The following is a 21,290-nucleotide window of genomic DNA, read 5'->3' on the forward strand; positions in this document are numbered from 1 at the left end:
AAGTCCCTTATCCAAGGAATCACTGGACCTTCATTCAAGGAAACTGTACCAGAATCTTTCATTTGTTCCTGAATGACTCCAGGAACTTAAAGCCTTTGATAAAATCAAGATTACTCTTTTTCAGTTTGGTACTGAATACGTACCTTCATTTATCAGGCTCAAAATTCTGACAGAGGAATAGCAAACAGACTTGCATTTCCATAGCACCTTTCAAGGCCCAAGGATGTTTCAAAGTGCTTCACACTTTATTATATTTGAAGCCTAGTTCTTGTTATAATGGAGGCATGATAGGCTCTGACCTCCCAGTTCCAGGGTCCTTGACCTCACACCTGGGCGGCACGGTGGCACAGTGGTTAGCACTGCTGCCTCACAGCACCAGAGACCCGGGTTCAATTCCCGCCTAAGGCGACTGACTGTGTGGAGTTTGCACGTTCTCCCCATGTCTGCGTGGGTTTCCTCCGGGTGCTCCGGTTTCCTCCCACAGTCCAAAGATGTGCAGGGTCAGGTGAATTGGCCATAATAAATTTCCCGTAGTGTTAGGTTAGGGGTATGGGTGGGTTGCGCTTCGGCGGGTCGGTGTGGACTTGTTGGGCTGAAGGGCCTGTTTCCACACTGTAATGTAATCTAATCTAAACCTCTTCACAATGACCTGAGCCCACATCTTATGTTGACAGCGAACCCTCACCACACACCCACGCCACCCAATGTCACTCCCTGACCCCATGCCTCTCAATGTTGTCCCCAATGCCCACATCTCCCGACATCTTTTCCAAACCCCACGCCTCTCAACGCCATAATGCCATGTCTCCCGACATTGTCTCTTGACCCCAATTCAACACATGACACCACATCAGAGTCAAAGCAATTGGGCATTCGTAACCTGATTGGCAGAGTAGTGGATGGAAAGACTGAGAAATATTAGGAATAGATAGGCAGCACAGAACCTGTATATTGCTGAAAAAATAAATTTTATCAAAGCTTTTCATTTCGCACTCATCAACACAATTCAAAACAGCAGAGAAAAAGAAAACTACATTTCCAGTGAACTCTCATCTCACACTATATAAATCTTGTTTGAGATTCTTATGAGGTGAGGATTAGAGAAAGACAAAAAAAACCCAACAAAACCTGCCTTTTTTAGTAATGTTATGAAGGTCACAAGAGGGAAGGGATGCTACAATATAAAATGGGCAATGCAATGCCTATGAGAGCGAATCTCTGCTACGGCAACTGCTCACATGCTGCACTCTTCCAAGGTACAGCAGGTCCAGTTCATGACTGGATCAGAGTTCACATCACATTAAACAATGAAAACCACTTTTCTCCAATGCTTCCCAATGCAGCCAATAATGTTCCTCTGACTTGCAGTCATTGTTTTCTTGGCACACACAGTAAGATCCAATAATCTAGCAATGTCAGAATAAGTCACATAACCTGTTATACACGTCAATGTTAATTTGAGGAATAAATACAGGCTGAGATATTGTCCCCCCACTCTGGAGCTAAGATCTCTGAAGTGGAATTTGAACTGATGACGGTCTCACCCCAGTGAGAGTGCTACACTCTCAGCATGGAATCGGAATACTTTCCTGCACTTAATCAATTACCTGAAAAGACATTATTTGGCTTTTTGGGGAGGAGGCATGTGGGGAGAATTGTGGAATGATGGTAGGGTGGTAGAATTGTGTTGAGTCATTAAACTCAAGATAGGAATGCTGTGGGTATTTGATGGACTGGCTCACTTTTTTCCAGCTTGCAGGTCTGTCGTATGATTTACTTGACCTTGAATGAAAACACCACTGACCAGCCACCCCATGATCCAAGAATCAGCAAATACGGCTACCTAACTTCTGCCGTCCGTGCCCAAATTTGTAACCGGCCTTGTTCAGCAATCGAATTTGCTCTGTTCCCTTACAATGTCTCTTGGTTACACAAATCTCGTCCTGGTTATCAAAGTACTGCACAGACTCATCTCTCTCTAACCCTGTCACCTCTTTCTATCCCAAACTCCTCCCTGTCTCTGTAATTTTGGTAACTGGCAGTAATTTGTGCATGGAGTCAGATAGTGTCGGTAGGGTTCTCAATGAATATCATGGCTTGGTGTGATAGGGAATATCTCAGTACAGAAATCAAGGAAAAGGTCTGTGATACCATTAATAAAATCTACATATGCAGTGAGGAGATTGAGTGGTCTGACAGGCGTAAAAGTAGATATGCCTCTAGGGCCAGATAAAATACATCCAAGGTTGTTGAGTGAAGCAAGGGAGGGAATACCAGGGGCACTTGCAAACATTTTCGATTCCTCTCTGACCACAGGAGAAGTGGCAGATGATCGGAGGACAGCCAATGGAGTACTGTTATTCAAGGCGACCGTGTTAAGGAGTTGGAGCTGGATGCACTGAAGATCATCAGAGATGCCAAGCACTTCACAGATCAGAGATTTAGTGAGGTGGTCACACCTAAATGCAGGCAGAGAATAAATGGGTGACCACGAGGAAAGGCAAAAGGAGTAGGCAGAGTATGCAGGAATCCCCCGTGGTCACTCCTCTCGAAAGCAAGTACACTGTTTTGGATGCTGTTTGTGGGGGGGGGGGGGGGGGGGGGGAGAGAGAGAGAGAGGAGGTGGGAATGACCATTTGGGGAAGGTAGTAGTAGCCAGGTTGGTGGTACTACGATTGACTCCGGGGCACAGTGGGAAAGGGTAAAGGTAAACAGGGACCCTAGTGATAGGAGATTCAATAGTTAGGGGGACAGACAAGAGATTCTGTGCCCACAAATGGGAATCCAGGATGGTGTGTCGCTTCCTGGGTTCCAGGGTCCATGATGTCTTGGAGCGGCTGCAGAACATTCTCGAAGGGGAGGGTGAGCAGGCAGAAATCATTGTACACTTTGGCACAAATGACACAGGTAGAAATAGGGAGGAGGTCCTGCAGAGTGATTACAGAGCACGAGGGAAAAAAAGTTAAAACCAGTACCTCGACGCTGCTAATTTCCAGAGCCATTTGCTAGTTAGGGTATGAACAGGAGGGTATGGCAGGTGAATGCATGGCTAAGGCAGGGATTCAGATTTTTAGATCATTGGGATCTTTTCTGGAGCAGAGGTGACCTCAAGAGGGACGGGTAGCATCTGAACTGGAAAGAGGACCAATACCTTGGCAGCCAAGTTTGCCAGTTCAACACAGGAAGGTTTAAACTAGACTGGCAGGGAGGTGGGATCCTCAACAGTAGGGAGGCAAGTGCGAGTCGGGAAGGGGAGACAGTAATCAGAAATAGTAAAATGAAGAGGCAGGTCAGGTTGGAACACCACAGGGAGCAAGCAATGCCTGTTGGACTAAATTGTATCTATTTCAATGCAAGAGGGCTGACAGGTTGGGCTGATGAATTCAGGGCGTGGGACAGGGATTTCATAGCGATTACAAAAACATGGCTAAGGGAGGGACAGGACTGGCAGCATAACGTGCCAGGGTACAGGTGCTTTGGGCAGGACAGGGGTGGTGGAAGGAAGAGAGGGGGAGTTACATTTTTGATTAAGATGAGTATCACGGCAATAATCAGAGAGGAAATAACTGAAGAATCATGCAGCAAGGCTTTGTGGGTGGAGCTAAGAAATAAGGAGGGGATGGCGATGTTATTGGGGTTGTACTATAGGTCCTCAAATAGTCAACGGGAATTAGAGGAACAAATATGCAGGGAGATTGGGGAGACTTGCAGGAACAATAGGGTTGTCTTAGTAGGGGTTTTAATTTTCTTAACTAGACTAGGACTGCAATAGGCTGAGATGGGGTGGAATTTGTTAAGTTCATTCAGGAAGGTTTCCTCAACCAGCATATAGAAGTCCTGCTCGGGAAGGGGCAAAACTTGATCTACTCTTGGGAAACAGGGCAGCACAACTGACAGAGGTGACAGTGGGGGAGCACTTTGGGACCAGTGACCATGGCTCTATTAATTTTTAAACAGTGATGAAGAGTGACCAAACTGGTCTACATGTTCAAGTGCTAAACTGGGGCAAGGCGAAGTTTGATGGAATTAGACAGGAGCTTGCAGAAGTTGATTGGAATATTTTGTTTACAGGCAAAGGGACCTCCGGCAAGTGGGAGACCTTTAAAAAAGTGAGATAGCTAAAGTGCAAAAGTCCATATGTTCTTGTGAGGGTGAAAGTGGGTGTTGACAGGAATAGGGAACCATGGATGACAAGAGATATTGAGGCTTTGTCCAGAAAAAGGAGGCATGGCTCAGGGACAGGCAGCTGGGTTCAAAGGGGGGAAAACAGGGGGCAACAGGAGTTTACTGAAGAAGGAAATCAGGAGGAGGAAAGAGGGACAAAGGGGGCCTTAGCTGAGAAGATTAGAGTGAATCCAAAGAGGTTCATTCAGTACATTAAAGGAAAAAACATAACTAGAGAGAGAGTAGGACCCCTCAAAGACCAAAGTAGACATGTACGTGTTGAGCCACAGGAGAGGGGGAGGTCCTCAATGAATATTTCTCCTCTGTGCTTACTGTGGAGAAAGATATGAAGACTTGGGAACTTGGGAAAGTTAGTGCTGACGCCTTGGAGACAGTCCATATCTGTCATAGTAGAGGTGGTGTTGGATGCATGAGAATATATGAAGGTGGATAAATCTCTTGGTTTTGACTGGATATATCCAAGAACACTGCAACAGGCTAGAAAAGAAATTGCAGGGGCTCTGGCTGATACGTTTGCATCAGCATTAGCAAAGGGTGAGGTCCTGGAAAACTGGAGGGTAACAAATGTTGTGGCCTTATTCAAGAAGGGCTGCAAAGAAAAACCTGGGAACTATAAGTCGGCGCAACATTGAGGGCCGAAGGGCCTGTACTGTGCTGTAATGTTCTATAGACCAGTAATCTATGGTAGGTAAGTTACTTGGGAAGATTGAGAGATAGAATATGCATGCATTTGGAAAGACAGGGTTCGATTAGGAGTAGTCAGCATGGCTTTGTGCAAAGGAGATCACGCCTTACGAATTTGTTAAGAGTCCTCTGATGAAGTGACCAGGAAAATTGACAAGGGTAGAGCAGTAGAAGTAGTCTATATGATTTCAGTAATGCCTTTGATAAGGTTCCACATGGTCGGCTGTCCCGGAAGGTTAGATCGCATGGAATCCAGGGGAAGCTGGCAAATTGGATACACAAATGGTTTGATGGTAGGAAGCAGAGAGTAATAGTGGAAGGATACATGTTGGCTGGAGGTCTGTGACTAGTGGAGTGCCTCAGGAGTCGGTGCTGGGTCCATTGCTATTTGTTATCTATAATAATGATTTGAATGAGAATGTACAAAGCACGATTAGTATGTTTGCTGATGACACTAAAATCGGCGGTATTGTGGACAGTGAGGAAGGTTATCAGAATTGCAGCAGGACCTTGATCAGCTGGGGAAGTGGGCCGAGAAATGGAGTTTAATATCGATAAGTGTGAGGTCTTGCATTTTGGAAAGTCAAATCAAGGTAGGAGTTTCATGGTGAATGGTAGGGCCTTAGGAACGTAGTGGAATAGAGGGACCTTGGAGTTCAGGTTCACAATTCTCCTAAGGTGGAGTCCCAGGTAGACAGGGCAGGGAAGGAAGCTTTTGGCACACTGGTCTTCATCAGTCAGGGCATTGGGTATACAAGGTGGGAAGTTATGTTGCAGTTGTACAGGATGTTGGTGAGGCCGCACTTTACGTTTGGTGTTTACGTTTGGTGATCGTGTTGTAGGAAAGACATTATTAAATTGGAAAGAGTGCAGAGGAAATTTACAAGGATGTTGCCAGGACTCAACAATTTTGAGTTGTAGGGAGAGGTTGGACAAGCTAGGACATTTTCTCTAGAGCGTAGGAGACTGAGGGGATCTGATAGAAGTATGGATATCAGAGGCATGGGAAGGGTGAATGCGCTCAGTCTTTTTCCCAAGATTGGGGAATTGAGGACTAGAGGGCATTAGTTAAAAGGGAAAGAATAAAAGGGAACCTGAGGGGCAATGTTTTCACACACAGGGTCGTACGCATATGGAATGAGCTGCCAGAGGAGGTAGTTGAGGCAGGTACATTAACAAGACTTAAAAGGCATTTGGACAAAGGATAGAAAAGGTTTAGAAGGTTATGGGCCAAGTGCAGGGAAATGGGGTTAGCGCGGATGAACAATTTGGTCGGCACGGACCATTTTGGGCCAAAGGGCTGTCTCCGTGCCGTAGGACTCTGTGACTCTGACTCAAAGGGAGCAAGGGATAAATCAGGAAACTACAGGCTAGTCAGTCTAAAAACTATGGTGGGGAAAATATTGGAAGCAATTCTGAGGGCAAAATTAATCTGGACTTGTGCAGGCGGAGCTTCATCATGAGCAGTCAGCATAATTTGTTCTGGGGAGGTCATGACTGACAAACTTGACTGAATCTTCCAAAGAGATACCAGGTGCGTAGATGATAACAATACTTTTGTCTAGTTGGAATTCAGCAAGGATTTTGATAAGGTCTCACACTGAAGCCCCGTGGGGTCCAAGGAAATTTAGCAATTTGGATCCGCAAGTAGTCAACTGGCAGGAAGCACAGGTGATGGTTGAGGGGTGTTTTCCAAATGGAAGTCTAAATCTTGTGGGGTCAACAGGGGTCAGTATTGGGGCCCTTGTGGTTTATAGAAATAATTTAGATTTGAATGTAGGATGGTTGATCAGTAAGTTCATAGGTGATACAAAAACTGGTAGGGTGGTAAATAGCCTTCGATTACAGGAGGACATAGACACTTGGTTAGATTGGCTTGTCAGTGGCAAACGGAATTCAATCCAGACAGATGCGAGGTGAAGCACTTGGGCAGGACAAACAAGGCCAGGGAATACATGATGAATGGTAAGACCTTGGAAGTATTGAAGATAATGCACACCAGTTCCTTAAGTATAAGGTGGGTAAAAAGAATATTGAATATGAGAATATAGAAGGCATGGTTGAATTGACAGATGACACCATAATTAGTGGTACAGTGGACAGTGAAGGAGGTTAGGGAGAGGTTGAATAGGCTGGGGCTGTTTTCTCTGGAGTGTTGGAGGCTGAGGGGTGACCTTATAGAGGTTTACAAAATTATGATAGGCATGGACAGAGTAAATCGACAAGATCATTTCCCTGGGGTGGGGTAGTCCAGAACTAGAGGACATAGGTTTAAGATGAGAGGGGAGAGATTTAAAAGTGACCTAAGGGGCAACTTTTGCACAAAGAGGGTGATGCCTGGAAAGAGCTGCCAGAGAAAGTGGTGGAGGCTGGTACAATTACAGCATTTAAAAGGCATCTGGATAGGTATATGAAAAGGGGTTCTGGGCCAAGTGCTGGCAAATGGGCAGAGATTAATTTAGGATATCCAGTTGGCATGAACGAGTTGGATCGAACGGCATGTGTCCATGCTGTACATTTCTATGACTCTATAACTCTAAGATTACGAAGAGATCTTGACCAATTGGGTCAATAGGCTGAAGTGTGGCAGATTGAGTTTAATTTGGATAAATATGAGGTATTAGATTTTGGAAAAACAACCAAGGGCAGGAGTTATACAATTAAAAGTAGGGCCTTGGAATGTAGGGGTTTGAAGTTTGCAGTAAAAATATAGACAGGATGGTTAAGAAAGCGTTTAGCACGCTTGCCTTCATAGAGTATAGGAGTTGTGACATTGTGTTGAGATTGTACAGTACACTGGTGAGGCTTTTTCTGGAATACAGCATTCAGTTTTGGTTCCCCTGTTACAGGAAGTTGGAGAGCGGTCAGAAGAGATTTACCAGGATGTTGCCTGGAATGGAAAGTTAGAGTTATAATGAGATGCTGGAACCTGTTTCACTCAGCAGAGGAGGTTGAGGTGACCTTAGAGGTTTATAAAGTAATGAGGGCCATGGATAAGGTGAACGGCAGGTGTCTTTTTCCTAGAGTGGGGGGGGTGGGGGGTGTTTCAAGAAGGACATATTTTTCAGGTGAGGGGGGGAAATTTTAAGAGGATAGGAAGGGCAACCTCTTTAACATGGAGAGTGCCCAATGGTTGGCACTGTGGCTCAGTGGTTAGCACGGCTGCCTCACAGTACCAGGGTCCCTGGTTCGATTCCAGCCTCGGGCGACTATCTGTGTGGAGTTTGCACATTCTCCATGTGTCTGCGTGGGTTTCCTCCGGGTACTCTGGTTTCCTCCCAAGTTTAAAAATGCGTTGCTGGAAAAGTGCAGCTGGTCACGCAGCATCAAAGGAGAAGGAGAATCGACGTTTTGGGCATAAGCCCTTCTTCAGGAATGAGGAGGTATCGCATTCCCAATGCCCCTCCCCCAAGTCCCTCCTCCCTACCTTTTATCTTAGCCTGCTTGGCACACCGTCCTCATTCCTGAAGAAGGGCTAATGCCCGAAACGTCGATTCTCCTCCTCCTTTTGATGCTGCCTGACCTGCTGCGCTTTTCCAGCAATACGTTTTTAAACTCTGATCCCCAGCATCTGCAGTCCTCACCTTTTCCTCCTAAGTTCCAAAGATGTGCAGGTCAGGTGAACTGGCCATGCTAAATTGTCCATAGTTGTTAGGTGCATTAGTCAGAAGTGGGATGGGTTACTCTTCGGAGGGTCGGTGGACTTGTTGGGCCGAAGGGCCATTTTCCACACTGTAGGGAATCCAATCTAATCTAATCTTAGAGGAAGTGGCCGATGCGGCTACGGTTACAATGTTTAAAAGATATTTGGATAAGTGCATGAACAAGAAATGTTTGACGGGGTAGAGGCCAAGCGTAGGGAGGTGGGACTAACTTAAATTGGGATTATGGTTGGCATAGACTGGTTGGACCAAAGGGTTTGTTGAAACGCTGTATGACTTTATGACTCGATAAAAGGCATCTATGTTGTAGAGCCATACAGCATAGAAACACCTTTGGCTCACCATGATGATGACGATTTACAAATACTTACCCCACTTACCCGCACTTGGTCCATACCATGCCCTGGCATTTTAATGATCATCAAGCTGCTTCTTAAATGTTTCTCGGGCATCTGCCACCACTATCTTTCCAATCAGCACATTCCATTTTTCCATTACCTTCTGGGTAAAAGACCTTTACCTCACATCTCCTCTGAACCACTTATTCATCACCTTAAACGTATGCCGTTCATCTTAGACACATCTGCCACGGGGAAAAGGATTGTCATGTTCTACTATCTACATCTCTCAATTTTGTATTCCAAAAACCGACCCCTCCTCAGATGACTCTGCTCCAGGAGAAACAAACTCAGCCTACCCAGTCTCCCTTCACAACAGTTTTCATCCCAGGCAACAATCCTGCTGAATCTCCTCTGCACTCATGCCCTTCCAATTGTGCAGTTCTGATTGCCACACTCAGTATCATCTGTGGCCTAACCAATGTTTTATAACAAGACTTCCTTGCGCTGATATTCTGGGACCTGGTCAATGAAGTACAGCATCCTGTATGCCTTCTTCACCGTCCTATCTACCTGTGCTGACACCTTCAGATATCTATTTCATGGTGTGAATCCTTCCATTATTAGATCTCTAAAAATGCACTCAGACTTATCAGGATTAAATTCCATCTGTCACTACTCTGCCCCATTAACCAGCTGATAATATCAGACTGTGATCCGAGATCATTCTCCTCACTATCAACACCAATTTAGGTGCCATCTGCAAAATTAATAATTACACCATCTACATTCACATCCATGTCATTAATGTACATGACAAACAAGTAGCATTTCAACATGGATCCATGTAGTACACCGTTGATTACAGACTTCCAGTCACCAAAACGATCCTCCACTATCACCCTTAGCTGCCTATTTTGGATCCAGTTTTCCAACTTCCCTTGGATCCCATGGGCCCTTGCGTTTTGGACCAGCCTTCCACGTAGAACCTTGTTAAAGGCCTCATCATGTAACTACACTACCCTTATCAATATATTAAACCAAATATTCAAAATCCTAATTAGTTAAATAGGACTTTCCTCCAACAGATCTGTGCTGACTATTTCTGATCAATCCCTGTCTTTCTAAGAGTTGATTAATCCTGTCCCTCAGAATTTTTTTCCCAAGAATCTCCCTCCCACTAATGTCAGACTAACAGGTCTGTAATTACCTGACCTATCACTGCTGCCCAACTTGAACAAAGGAACAACATTAGCTGTCCTCCAGTCATCTGACACTTCAGCTTTGGCCAATCAAGTATTAAATTTCTCAGCAATCTCCTCCCAAACCAGCCTGAAATACATACAAGGCTCTGGGGATTTATGCACTTTTATGCCTGTTAAAACAGGCATACCTCCTTACTAATGTTAACATGCTCTTGAACCTCACCATCCCAAATGAAATCTCCAGCTACAATGTCTTTCCTCTTTGTGAATACAGACGAGAAATATTAATTTAAGCCTCATCCTCTAGCTCCATGCACAGATTGTCCCTTTGGTCTCCAACAGGCCTCACTCTTCCTCTAGTAATTCTTGTGGTCTTAATATATTTATAAAATGCTTTGGGGTTTTTCGCAATCCTACCAGCAAAAGATAATTTGTGGCCCCTCTTTGCCCTCCTAGTTTCTTTTTAAGCACACCCACTCACCACTCTCTATACTTCTGTAGGGCTTCCACAGTTTGTAATGCTGTATAACTAAAATGTGTGTCCTTCTTTATCTTTATTAAACTTCCAAAATCCCTGGATGCCTCGGGTTCCCTGGACTTGCTGCCTTTCCCTTCACTCTTAGAGGAACACGCTGATCCTTAACTCTCCCTATATTACTTTTTAAAAGACTGCAACTTTTCAAATATAGATTTACGTGTAAGTCGCTGCGTCCAGTTTATCTTTGCCAGATCCTGTTTAATGATATTGAAATTGGATTTTCCCTAATTTAGACTCAACTTCTGCACTATCCTTATCCCTTTCCATGATGACTTTGAAACTTTATGGTAACTATCTTAAAAATGCCCAGTGAGACTTCAACTACTTGAGTGAATTCATTCCCTACGATGAGGTTCAGTACTGCGATACACTGGCACAAAACTTCCCCTGGATGCATTTGAAAAATTCCACCCCATCTAATCCTTTCACATTAAGGCAGATCCAGCTCATGTTAGCAATGTTGAAATCCCCGAATAGAATCCCCTGAAGACCCTACTGCTCTTGCACCTCTGTCATTTGTCTACATTTTGCTCCTCTACCTCCCTCTTTTGGGAGGTCTTTAATATAATCTCAGCAAAGTGAGCAATCCTTTTTTATTTCTATGCTCTACCTAGTTGGCCTCATTTGAAGAACATGCTCAGACATCCTCCCTCATGTCTGTAGTATCTGCCTCCTTTGTCAAAAATACAACGCCCCCATACGGTATATTAGTCTTTATTAGCTGGCAAAGTTAAAAATCACACAACACCCCAGGTTATAGTCCAACAGATTTATTTGGAAGCACTAGCTTTCGAAGTGCTGTTTCTTCCTCTTGTGCTGTGTGATTTTAACTTTGTCCACCTCAGTCCAACACCAGCACCTCTAAGTCATTTATTAGCTGAGGCACAGAGTTTAAGAGTAGGGAGGTTATGCTGGCACTGTGTAAAACATTGGTTAGGCCACAGCTACTGTGTGTAGAGATGTTGCCTGGGCTGGAGAGCTTCAGATATGATGACAGATTGGACAGGCTGGGATAGGTTTTCTTTGAGCAGAGGAAATTGAGAAGCCAGGTAATTGGAATGTAAAACCTTTGAGAGGTATAGATAGAATGGATAGGAAGAAACTTTTCTCCTTGATGGAGAACAGGGTTTGTCAGGGGTGGGGTGGGGGGGGGGGGCACAGATTAAAGAGGCAGAAGGTTTCGAGAAGATGTGAGGAAAGACTTTTTTTCACCCAGAGGGTGCTGGGAATATGGAACCTACTGCCTGTAAGAGTGGTAGAAGCAAAAGCCCTCATCACATTTAAGAGGTAGTTGGACATGCGCTTGTGATATCAAGACAAACAAGATGATGGACCAAGTGCTGGGAAATGGTCACTAGAATAGTTAGATGATTGTTTTGGACCAACGCAGACATGATGGGCTGAAGGGCCTTTTTCAGTGCTGTAGACTTCTTTGATGCTATAATCTCCTGCAGCTTCCACACACCTCCCTATTATTGTCACCCCATCTCCTTAGCCTTCTTGAACCCCTATACTTCTCCCTATCTCTGTAACCTCCTCCAGCCTCACACTTCGAGACCTCTACACTCTTGTGTTCTCAAGGTTTGAAGCTGAAGAATTTTCTTTCTAAATCTGCTTCCTTCACTGTTAAAAATCACACAACACCAGGTTATAGTCCAACAGGTTTATTTGGAAGCACTAGCTTTCGGAGCACTGATGAAGGACCTGATGAAGGATCAGTGCTCCGAAAGCTAGTGCTTCCAAATAAAACTGTTTGACTATAACCTGGTGTTATGTGATTTTTAACTTTGTACACCCCACCCAACACCGGCATCTCCAAATCATGCCTCCTTCAAACACTAACAATTTCTTTTAAACCAAGCTCTTGCCTTGACTTCCCGGATGTCTCAATCTGAGCTTTGGTGTCAGGCATTTCTCTTCAGAAACACCTATTATACTGTAGGTGCTAGACAGATAGTTATTATTGTAAATTCCTCTGTCTGGGGCTGTGTTTTGCGGTTTGCAGCTTTACCTGTTAGACATGACAATGGCATCATTGAACTCGCTGCGGCAGTTCTGCCGAAAAGCAGTGCGGCCACCATTAGTGATCACAGCATTGTTGCCATGGAGATGATGGAAGCGGAGGTCATTGCTGGGGGTCAGTGAAAAGAGGCTGCAGGGAGAGACCTGGTTGTTGCCATCCAAAGGCTCATCGGGCAGAGGTGGCAGATCTGGGCAGGGAAACAAAATAATAGAAATCAGACACAGACACCCCGCCCTCTGATGGTCCCACCCCATGCACAAACACTAATGATATCAACCCCAGACACAGGCCCCAACATCACCAACCCCCAGAGACAAGTACTCCGACAGGTCACCAGCTCCCAGGGAGATTCACCCCTGTGTCAACAATCCACGGAGACAGGCACACATCTCCCCCATCAAACTGATGCTGGATTGATCAAGCACACACAAAGCCCAATCAGCTGATGCTGGATTGACCAATCACACATGAAGCCCAATCAGACTGATGCAGGATCGATCAATGATAGACAGACAGACTCACCAGATTCATCAAATAGTAATTTCACACACCTACCATTCTCTGCTCAATCATCCATTGTTGTCACATTATTGACATACAGCAGTTGAGTATTTACAATTATTAAAAAATACTTGGAAAATGTGAGAGTATGGAGAATCCAAGAGGAAGGATGCATAGAGATGAGAGTGGAAGAACCACCGGAAAGGCGATTGGGGGAAGAAGAAATAGGAATTAGAAACACAAACAGATCACCCACGATCTTGTTGCCTGGTGAAGCAGGCTCAAGGGCCTACTTCTCATCCTATTTGATACGGGTGTTTGAGTCAATGTGCGCAGATGAAAGTGGACAATGTGGACAAGGATGGAAGTGCAGATCAATTAGAAAGACAGAAAGAGGGTTACTGAGGGAGGTGAGGAGTCGACCTATTTGGAGGAAAGTTAATTACTAGTGTTGGAATTGTTGTGATGAGTTTTGACTTGAACACTGAGAACACATGCAGCATGCTCACAGGCAAGGAGACCTGGATAACTACGGGCTACAAGGAGGTGGGATGAAGGATAGTTACAGTATCGGAATAGATTTTTGGGATGAGTGTTTGTCCTCCGAGGAGATAATTAGTTAAGTGGGTCTAATACCTTCTGGATTATAACAAGTGTTTTTGATGAATTGGTTAAAATTTCTTGAAGGCTTGACAGAGATGAGGCTCAGCAGATTAACCATGGTTCATGCAGGGTTATGCGGATTGGTGGGGGTGGATCAGGGTGCGATACTCTTTGGAGGGTTGGACTCAATGGGTTGAATAGCCTCTATCTGTACTATGATGCCTAAAGACTAAAAGTCACAGGCCAGTGTGTCTAGAACCATCTCAGGTTAACCATTTTGGACTGAAAAGGATAGAAACTGGGCAGCACAGTGGTTAGCACTGCTGCCTCACAGCTTCAGGGACCCAGGTTCAATTTCAGTCTGTGTGGAGTTTGCACATTCTCCCCGTATCTATGTGGGTTTCCTCCGGGTGCTCCAGTTTCCTTCCACAGTCCAAAGATGTGACAGCTAGGTGGATAGGCCAGGTTTAAATTGTCCATAGAGTCCAGGGACATGCAGGCTAGGCGGATTAGAAATGGAGAATGCAGGGTTACAGAGAGTGGATGTGGGTGGAATGCTCTTTGAAGGTGCAGTGTGGACTCAATAGGTCAAATGGCCTACTTCCACACTGTGGGGATTCTGTGAAATTTCTTGAGTTGTGGGAATTCTCTACCTGAGGCGTTGATGAATGTTCAATTGGTGATTACAGTCAAGACTGAGATCAAGAATTGGGCTGTAAGGGAATAAAGGTACTGCATATTCAAGCAGAGCAGGTAGAATTAGTTGAGAAGATGTGCCCTTATTTCATTAAATGGTGGAGTGGGCCAAATGACCAACTCCTGTTCTTAGGACCTGAGAAATACTTGAGGTGCAAGACAAACTCAATAAGAAATCCCATTTGAAATTCCATGGATTCAGAAGGAGGAAGTGGATGCAGGACATGAGGAGCACCGACTATGCTGGGTTTGGTAAAATGGTGCAGGTTCAAGCATAGCCAAGGCTAGTTAAACACACTCACCTATATCATCGATGATAGTGGCTTGAGCAGCTTGGCCGTACAGATCCACCACGGCATAAACACTGGATGGTACATTAGATGCTGCAAGACCCTGGTCTACGTTGTTCACAAAGAAATGCAAACTTCCATCATCCTTGCGCATAACACCAACCGTGTCTCCCGCCTTGTCCAGCCAATAGCGGAGGAAGAATGAGGTGAGATGTTAGAATGGGAAGTAATATGGGAGGCGGGGGCAAAAAGACAGCATTCAATCTTCTTCCATTTACCTATCTTTCACTGGTCCCAGCAATTACCAAGAAGGTGGCATACATGCCCCCAACCTGACTGTCAAATACCTGTTAAATGTTTTCACCTCTCCACCAGCTTCCATTGCAAGGGCTCGTATAGTGTTGTTTACCTGTTATTTATCATTCAACCAATATGCTTAATTAGTAATTAACCATAATAGTGTGCTGCTCAGTCTGAGGGTCAGTGCTGGGGGAGCACTGCATTGTCTGACTGCCAGTGCTAAGGCACTGTGTGAGGATATAATAATATTCTGAAAAATCAATTACATCCCAAAAACTTTCCACGATTCTGGAATGAAAACTGCAGATTGAAAGCGTGCAACTGTTCTCCCAGCATTTAGGAAAGGAGCATGGAAAAGAAAATAGGGAACTACAGATCAGTCAGCCTTCCATCAGTGGTACGGAAAAATGCTAAAATCTACAATGTGATAAATGGAAACTTGGACAAGAATGATCAGACTGGGCACAGTCAACATGGTTGTGTTTTCCCACCGCAGGGCAACACGGTGGCTCAGTGGTTAGCACTGCTGCCGCACAGCGCCAGGGACCCGGGTTTGATTCCAGGCTCAGGTGACTGTCTGTGTGGAGTTTGCACATTCTCCCCGTGACTGCGTGGGTTTCCTCCCACAATCCAAAGATGTGCAGGTTAGGTGAATTGGCCACGCTAAATTGTCCATAGTGTTCAGGATGCATTAGTCAAGGGAAATGTAAAGTAATGAGGAGTCAATGTGGACTTGTTGGGCCCAATGGCCTGTTTCCACACTGTAGGGATTCTATTGCTATTCTATTTCTAATCTTGTTGGAGTTTTGTTGAGGATGTAACAAACAAAATTGAGGTATCCTTCAGGAGGTTGGTTAGCAAAACTAAAAGACAGGGGCCAGGAGATCATTGGCATGGATTAATAAATGGTCAATAGACAAGATTACGAATAAATAGTCATTCCTGTATTGGCAAGCTGTGGCTAACGAGGTGCCACAAGGATCATTACCTGGGCTCCTGCTGTTCACGGTATGTATTAATGATTCTGTAGTCAGGATCAAATGTAATGTTTTTAATTCATCAGATGATACAAGGGAAGCAGGAATGCGGTGAAACTTTCCAATTCTGTACCCCAGAAGTTTGTGCAACTGCCACTGGCAGATGCAGGTCTTTGAGCCTGTTTAAAGTGGAGGTTGGTAGATTTCTAATTACCAATGCGCTTTGGGTCATGGAGGTACTGTGGGTAAAAGTCACTGAAGCGTTTGATTAGCCATGAATGCAATAAATGGCAGAACAGGATGGATGGGTTGAAAGGCCTACTCCTACTTTTATGTTGCTAAAACAAATTTACTTCAGTTGAAACATAAAATTCTTAGAGGACTGGAGAGATCAGATGCTGGATTGTCAAGACTATTGAGGCGGTGTTTTTGTGGCATGTATTATGCGTGTGCATGTTGTGAGCATGTATACTGTCTGCACCTGTACTGTGTGCATGTCATGTGTGACTGGTCACTTTCTTTGACTGACTGTTTCCACCTGGGGCAGGAAGGCACTTCACTCAAAGCATTGTGATTCAAGATAATAAATATATGAATGACAGGGAGATAGCATAGAAAAATGGCACCGAGGTACATATTAGCCATTTTCTTTCAGAACGGTGTAGCAGGCTTACTCCTGTTCCTACTTTTAGATTAAATTCCTTACATGTGGAAACAGGCCCTTCGGCCCAACAAGTCCACACTGACCCTCCGAACAGTAATCAACCCAGACCCATTTCCCTACCCGATACGTACCCCTGATTAACACAACTACCACTAAGGGACATTTTAACATGGCCAAATCACCCTAACCAGCACATCTTTGGACTGTGGGAGGAAACCGGAGCACCCGCAGACACGAGGAGAATGTGCAAACTCCACACAGACACTTGCCGGAGGCTAGAATCGAACCTGGGTCCCTGCCGCTGTGAGGCAGCAGTACTAACCACTGAGCCACCGTGCCGCCCCATACTTCCCATGCGCGTTTTAAATTCTCAAAAGCACGGTATTGTGAATCTCCAGTTGTTGAGCATTTTCAATGCAGAGATTGATAGATTTATGGATAACATGGGAGTAAAGAGATGTAAGGGTAGTGCAGGATCGTTTGTTCAAAAAAAAAATCACTAACAAGCAATGAGACATGGCTCTCTTCAATTGCAGTAATACATGATAACACTGAATGAGCCCACCTTCAGTCGATCAAGATTGTGTCCGTACTCATCAAGAATTGTGGTCCCGTTATGCATCACACCATTACCAGTCATCATCCAAGTACCTGAAAAGGGAAAAGTAACAGCTTTTTTCTCTCTGTGACAAGTTAGACCTGCATCTGCCAGGGGCAGGCAGTTAGGTGGCTGGACATATCCAGGATGTTCTCTAGGAACAGTTGGCAATCCAAAGACAGTTTCTGCAGAGAATGCACAGAAGAGAGGTGGGAGGATGAGGAGTTCTGGGTGAAAGGGTTGGGGAGCGGGGAGGCAGGATTGAGGCGCATGGAGGGGATGGGGCGAAGGGCTAAAACATCAAGGGATTGCATGAGGGACATTGTGACAAGGAAAGGAATGGGAGAGCGTCAAGTAAAAGATTGTGCGATCCAGGAAAACCCACCAGAACGTAGATTGGTCATGGTTGATGGTAACTGGAGATAAGCAGGATTGTGGGTGGTCACGCCAATCTCAATGGATCCCGCCCATTTGTCCACCATCTTGTCAATACGGACTTGGAAGATTTCGTTGCTCCTGAGGGAACGGTTGCTGAGTACCACACCGTGGTTGAAGTCATCCGTCGCGCTGTTGAGAAAGAATGACAAGATTACTAGGTATGCTAACATGAGACTATGAATGGCTGTGTGATCTGTCCCCCACTGACTTCCCCAGTACCGATAGATTCTGGCATTTGTGGACATGAGGAAACAGGATAATCCCAGTTTCTTTGAAGAGAGGCATCTTAAATTCATCTCAGTCTTGGGCAAGGTATTTGCACTGAATTCATAGAGGAATAGAACTGGGTCAGGAGAGGTGAGTGAGGAAGGTCACCCCTCTAATCTTGCTCTGTGTTGGATTCAGTTATCTCAAATGATTTCTGCAGTGCATCACAGCCAATGACTCAACTTAAAAATGTGGGTATGGAAGATTTGAGTTATAATGAAATAGATAGCACGAGGGAGTTCAAGATTAGGGGGCATACTTTTAAGGTGAGAGGAGAGAGATTTTGAACAAAATATGAGAGGCAAACTTTTTTCACAGAGTGTTGTTTGTGTGTGGAATGACTTCCTGAGGAAGTGGTAGATGTGCGTACAATTATGTTTAAAAGATATTTGGATGGATAAATGAATAGCAAAGATTTGCAGGGATACCAGCAGGGTGGACTTGATTAGTTGGGGATTAATGTTCGGCATGGACAAGTTGGACCGAAGGGTCTGTTTCTGTGCTGCATGATTCTATGATTCAAATGAAACACTTGTGTAATGGTGTGAACACACTGGGGAGAAATAGTTTGTATTGAAATGATCCTTTTCAGATTGCCAGTAGGAAGCACAGCTGTGAAACAATGCACAGCAAGATCCCACGAAACCTGAACATCTTTGGGTAATCTGCTGCGTTTAAAGACATGTTGATTAAATGGTACATTTTGACTCAGGGCACTTTGTAAGAGTCTCCTGTTCATATTTGAAAAGATCACGTCAAATGAGAATCAGGAAAGCTTAACATCTTGTCCAAAAGTGAGCACCGAAGACAGTGCAGCATTCTTTTCCTCCCACTTCGAAAACACTGACCACAATTTTGTTTATGAGCCTCTGGATTGAAACGTTTCAGTTGCAACCCAAAGAGGCTCCAATGGAGAAACTGAAAGGATTCTGAAAGTTTCGAATTATGTATGCGTGGAAACCGAACTGTGAGAGAAAAATTCAGCAATAATAAAATCGTGAAGCTGAATTAAAACACTCAAACAGTTTCAAGTCTGCTTCAACCTCAATAATGGATTTTCACAGACTGGAAAATGTGACCAGACTGGAACATCTTTTACTTCATTGCAGCTCCAGTACAATCATTAACCTTTCATTCTTCTATTCTGAAGATACAGAAGGAGGTCATGCAAATGTCTTTCAATTTTTTCTTTACCTTTCTTTGAATCCACAAACACCCACCGCCTGTCCAGTAATATCTTCTATCAAGACTTGATTTGACATTTTCAACAGACCTTGCTCAGCCTCCTCAGCAGCTTGTTGCTGAACAGAATTCCAGATGATTTTATAAACCAATTGGGTCAATGGGTAGATGGAGTTTAATTTGAATCAAATGCAAAGCACTGCATTTTGTTAAAACAAAGTAGGGCCTAAGGTAATGTTGTAGTACAGAGAGACCTAGAGGATGAGATAAATAATTCTTTGAAATTTGCATCACACAGAAAGTGGTTAAGAAGGCATTTAGCATGCTTGCCATCATTGCTCAGACCTTTGAGTCTCAGAGTTGAGACATTATGTTGAGATTGTACAGAACCTTGGTGAGGCCTCTTCTGGCGTACTGGGTCCAGTTCTGGTCTCCCTGTTAATAGGAAGGATATTATTAAATTGGAAAGGATTCAAAAGAGATGGTATTGGGAATGGAGAGCTTGAGTTATAAGGAGAGGCTGGATAGGCTGGGACTTCTTTCACAGGAGGTCAAGGGATGACCTTATAGAGGTTTATAAAATAATGAGTGGTACAAATAGGGTGAATGGCAAGTGTTGTTTCCCTTGAGTGGGGGATTTCAAGACTATTTTCAAGATGCGAAGAGAAAGTATTTTTCTTACACAGTGGTCAGTGTGTGGAATGAACTTCCACAGGAAATAGTGGGTGTGGGTACAGTTACAACATTGAAAAAATATTTAGATAAGTACCTGAATAAGGAATGTTTGGAGGGATATGGGCCAAGGCCAGGCAGTGGGACTACTTCATTTTAGGATTATGGTCAGCATGGACTGGTTGGTTCGAAGTGTCTGTTTCCATGCTATATGACTCCATGATTCTATGAATATACAGGACTCCATGATTTGTGCTCACCTTTGTATGAGCAAGTACTTCCTGACATCACCCCGATAAGCCTGTCTCAAATTTTCTAAAATTCTGATCCCTGGGTCTGGACATGCCTAGGACAAGTACAGAGTGGGCTAGACATAGAGTAAGACCTCCTCTACATTGACTGCATTAAATACTCCCAGGACATGTACTGCATGGGGTTAAATACAGAATAAAATTCCTGCAATGATGTCCCTATTAAACACTCCCAGTTCTAGGTCGGCACAGGTCAGATAGAGTAAAGCTCTCTCTACACTGTGAGAAAGCGAGGACTGCAGATGCTAGAGAGTCAGAGTTGAAGATTGCGGTGCTGGAAAAGCTCAGCAGGTCAGGCAGCATCTGACGAGCAGGACAGTCGACGTTTCAGGCATAAACCCTTCATCACTGCCCCCATCAAACACTCCCAGGATAGGTACAGCATAGGGTTATAGCTACAGAATAAAGCTCTCTCCACAATATCTCCATCTCACACTTCCAAGACAGGTACTGCACAGTTCAATTCCTCTTGCTTACTTACTGGGGCCTCAGTGCTGTCCTCCCATCACACACGATCGCTGCCTTCTGCCCACAGTTGGGATGGAAGAGCAGCCGCTCTACCTCAGTGTCGCCAGAGTCAAATACTCGCCGCCCAACGTCTGGTGACAGAGCCCGCATGATGGCGTTGTTCCTGCGCAGCCGGTCGGAGTGGTTGTGGTTGTGGACAATGGTCACTTTCACTGCCATGCCATAGAGATCCACCACTCCATAAATAGTGGGCAGAGTCTGGGTTGCAGCAACGCCTGCAAGAGACAGGGGGACAGAGAAGAGACCAAGAGACAGACAGACGGAAAATGGGAGAGGCAGTGAAGAGAAAAGGTGGTGGTTTTGGGGTGGGGGAGTGTGTAAGGGTGCAAGACATGGAGGGAGAATGAGTAAGCAAGACAGAGAGAAACAGATGGAAGATAGAGGAAGATAGAAAGAGAGACCGGGGGGGAGAAGGAGGAAACAGTGGTAAGGAGAGTGAGACATGGGCAGAACAGCAGGAGATGGGAAGAGCGTGCACAGGAGATGGAGCAAGAAACAGAAATGGTTGAGGGGGAGAGAGAGCAAGATGGGGAAGAGCGAGAGGATATGACAGAGAGAGCAGTTGGGGGAGAGAGAGAGACAGAAGAGATAGGAAAAAAAAAATGATGGCAAGGGGGAGAGGCAAGGG

At 44.7% G+C, this 21,290-nt stretch overlaps 1 protein-coding gene across 8 annotated transcripts in view; it reads right to left on the reverse strand.

The window, feature by feature from the left end:
- The window catches only part of neurl4 (neuralized E3 ubiquitin protein ligase 4), a 220,178-nt gene that overhangs the window by 66,248 nt on the left and 132,640 nt on the right, over positions 1-21,290 (reverse strand). For all 8 annotated transcript variants that reach the window (XM_087983019.1, XM_087983018.1, XM_087983014.1 and 5 more), the window contains exons 7-11: positions 20,616-20,877; positions 17,650-17,831; positions 17,232-17,317; positions 14,738-14,900; positions 12,624-12,822 (exon numbers count right to left, since the gene is read on the reverse strand). In XM_087983019.1, coding sequence (XP_087839145.1) covers positions 12,624-12,822; positions 14,738-14,900; positions 17,232-17,317; positions 17,650-17,831; positions 20,616-20,877 — 892 coding nt within the window. The remainder of the gene's footprint in view (positions 1-12,623; positions 12,823-14,737; positions 14,901-17,231; positions 17,318-17,649; positions 17,832-20,615; positions 20,878-21,290) is intronic.

Source organism: Chiloscyllium plagiosum, unplaced genomic scaffold, assembly GCF_037043375.1.
Source record: "Chiloscyllium plagiosum isolate Xiang-an unplaced genomic scaffold, Cpla_swu_hap1 HiC_scaffold_44, whole genome shotgun sequence".
Taxonomy (NCBI): Eukaryota; Metazoa; Chordata; class Chondrichthyes; order Orectolobiformes; family Hemiscylliidae; genus Chiloscyllium; species Chiloscyllium plagiosum.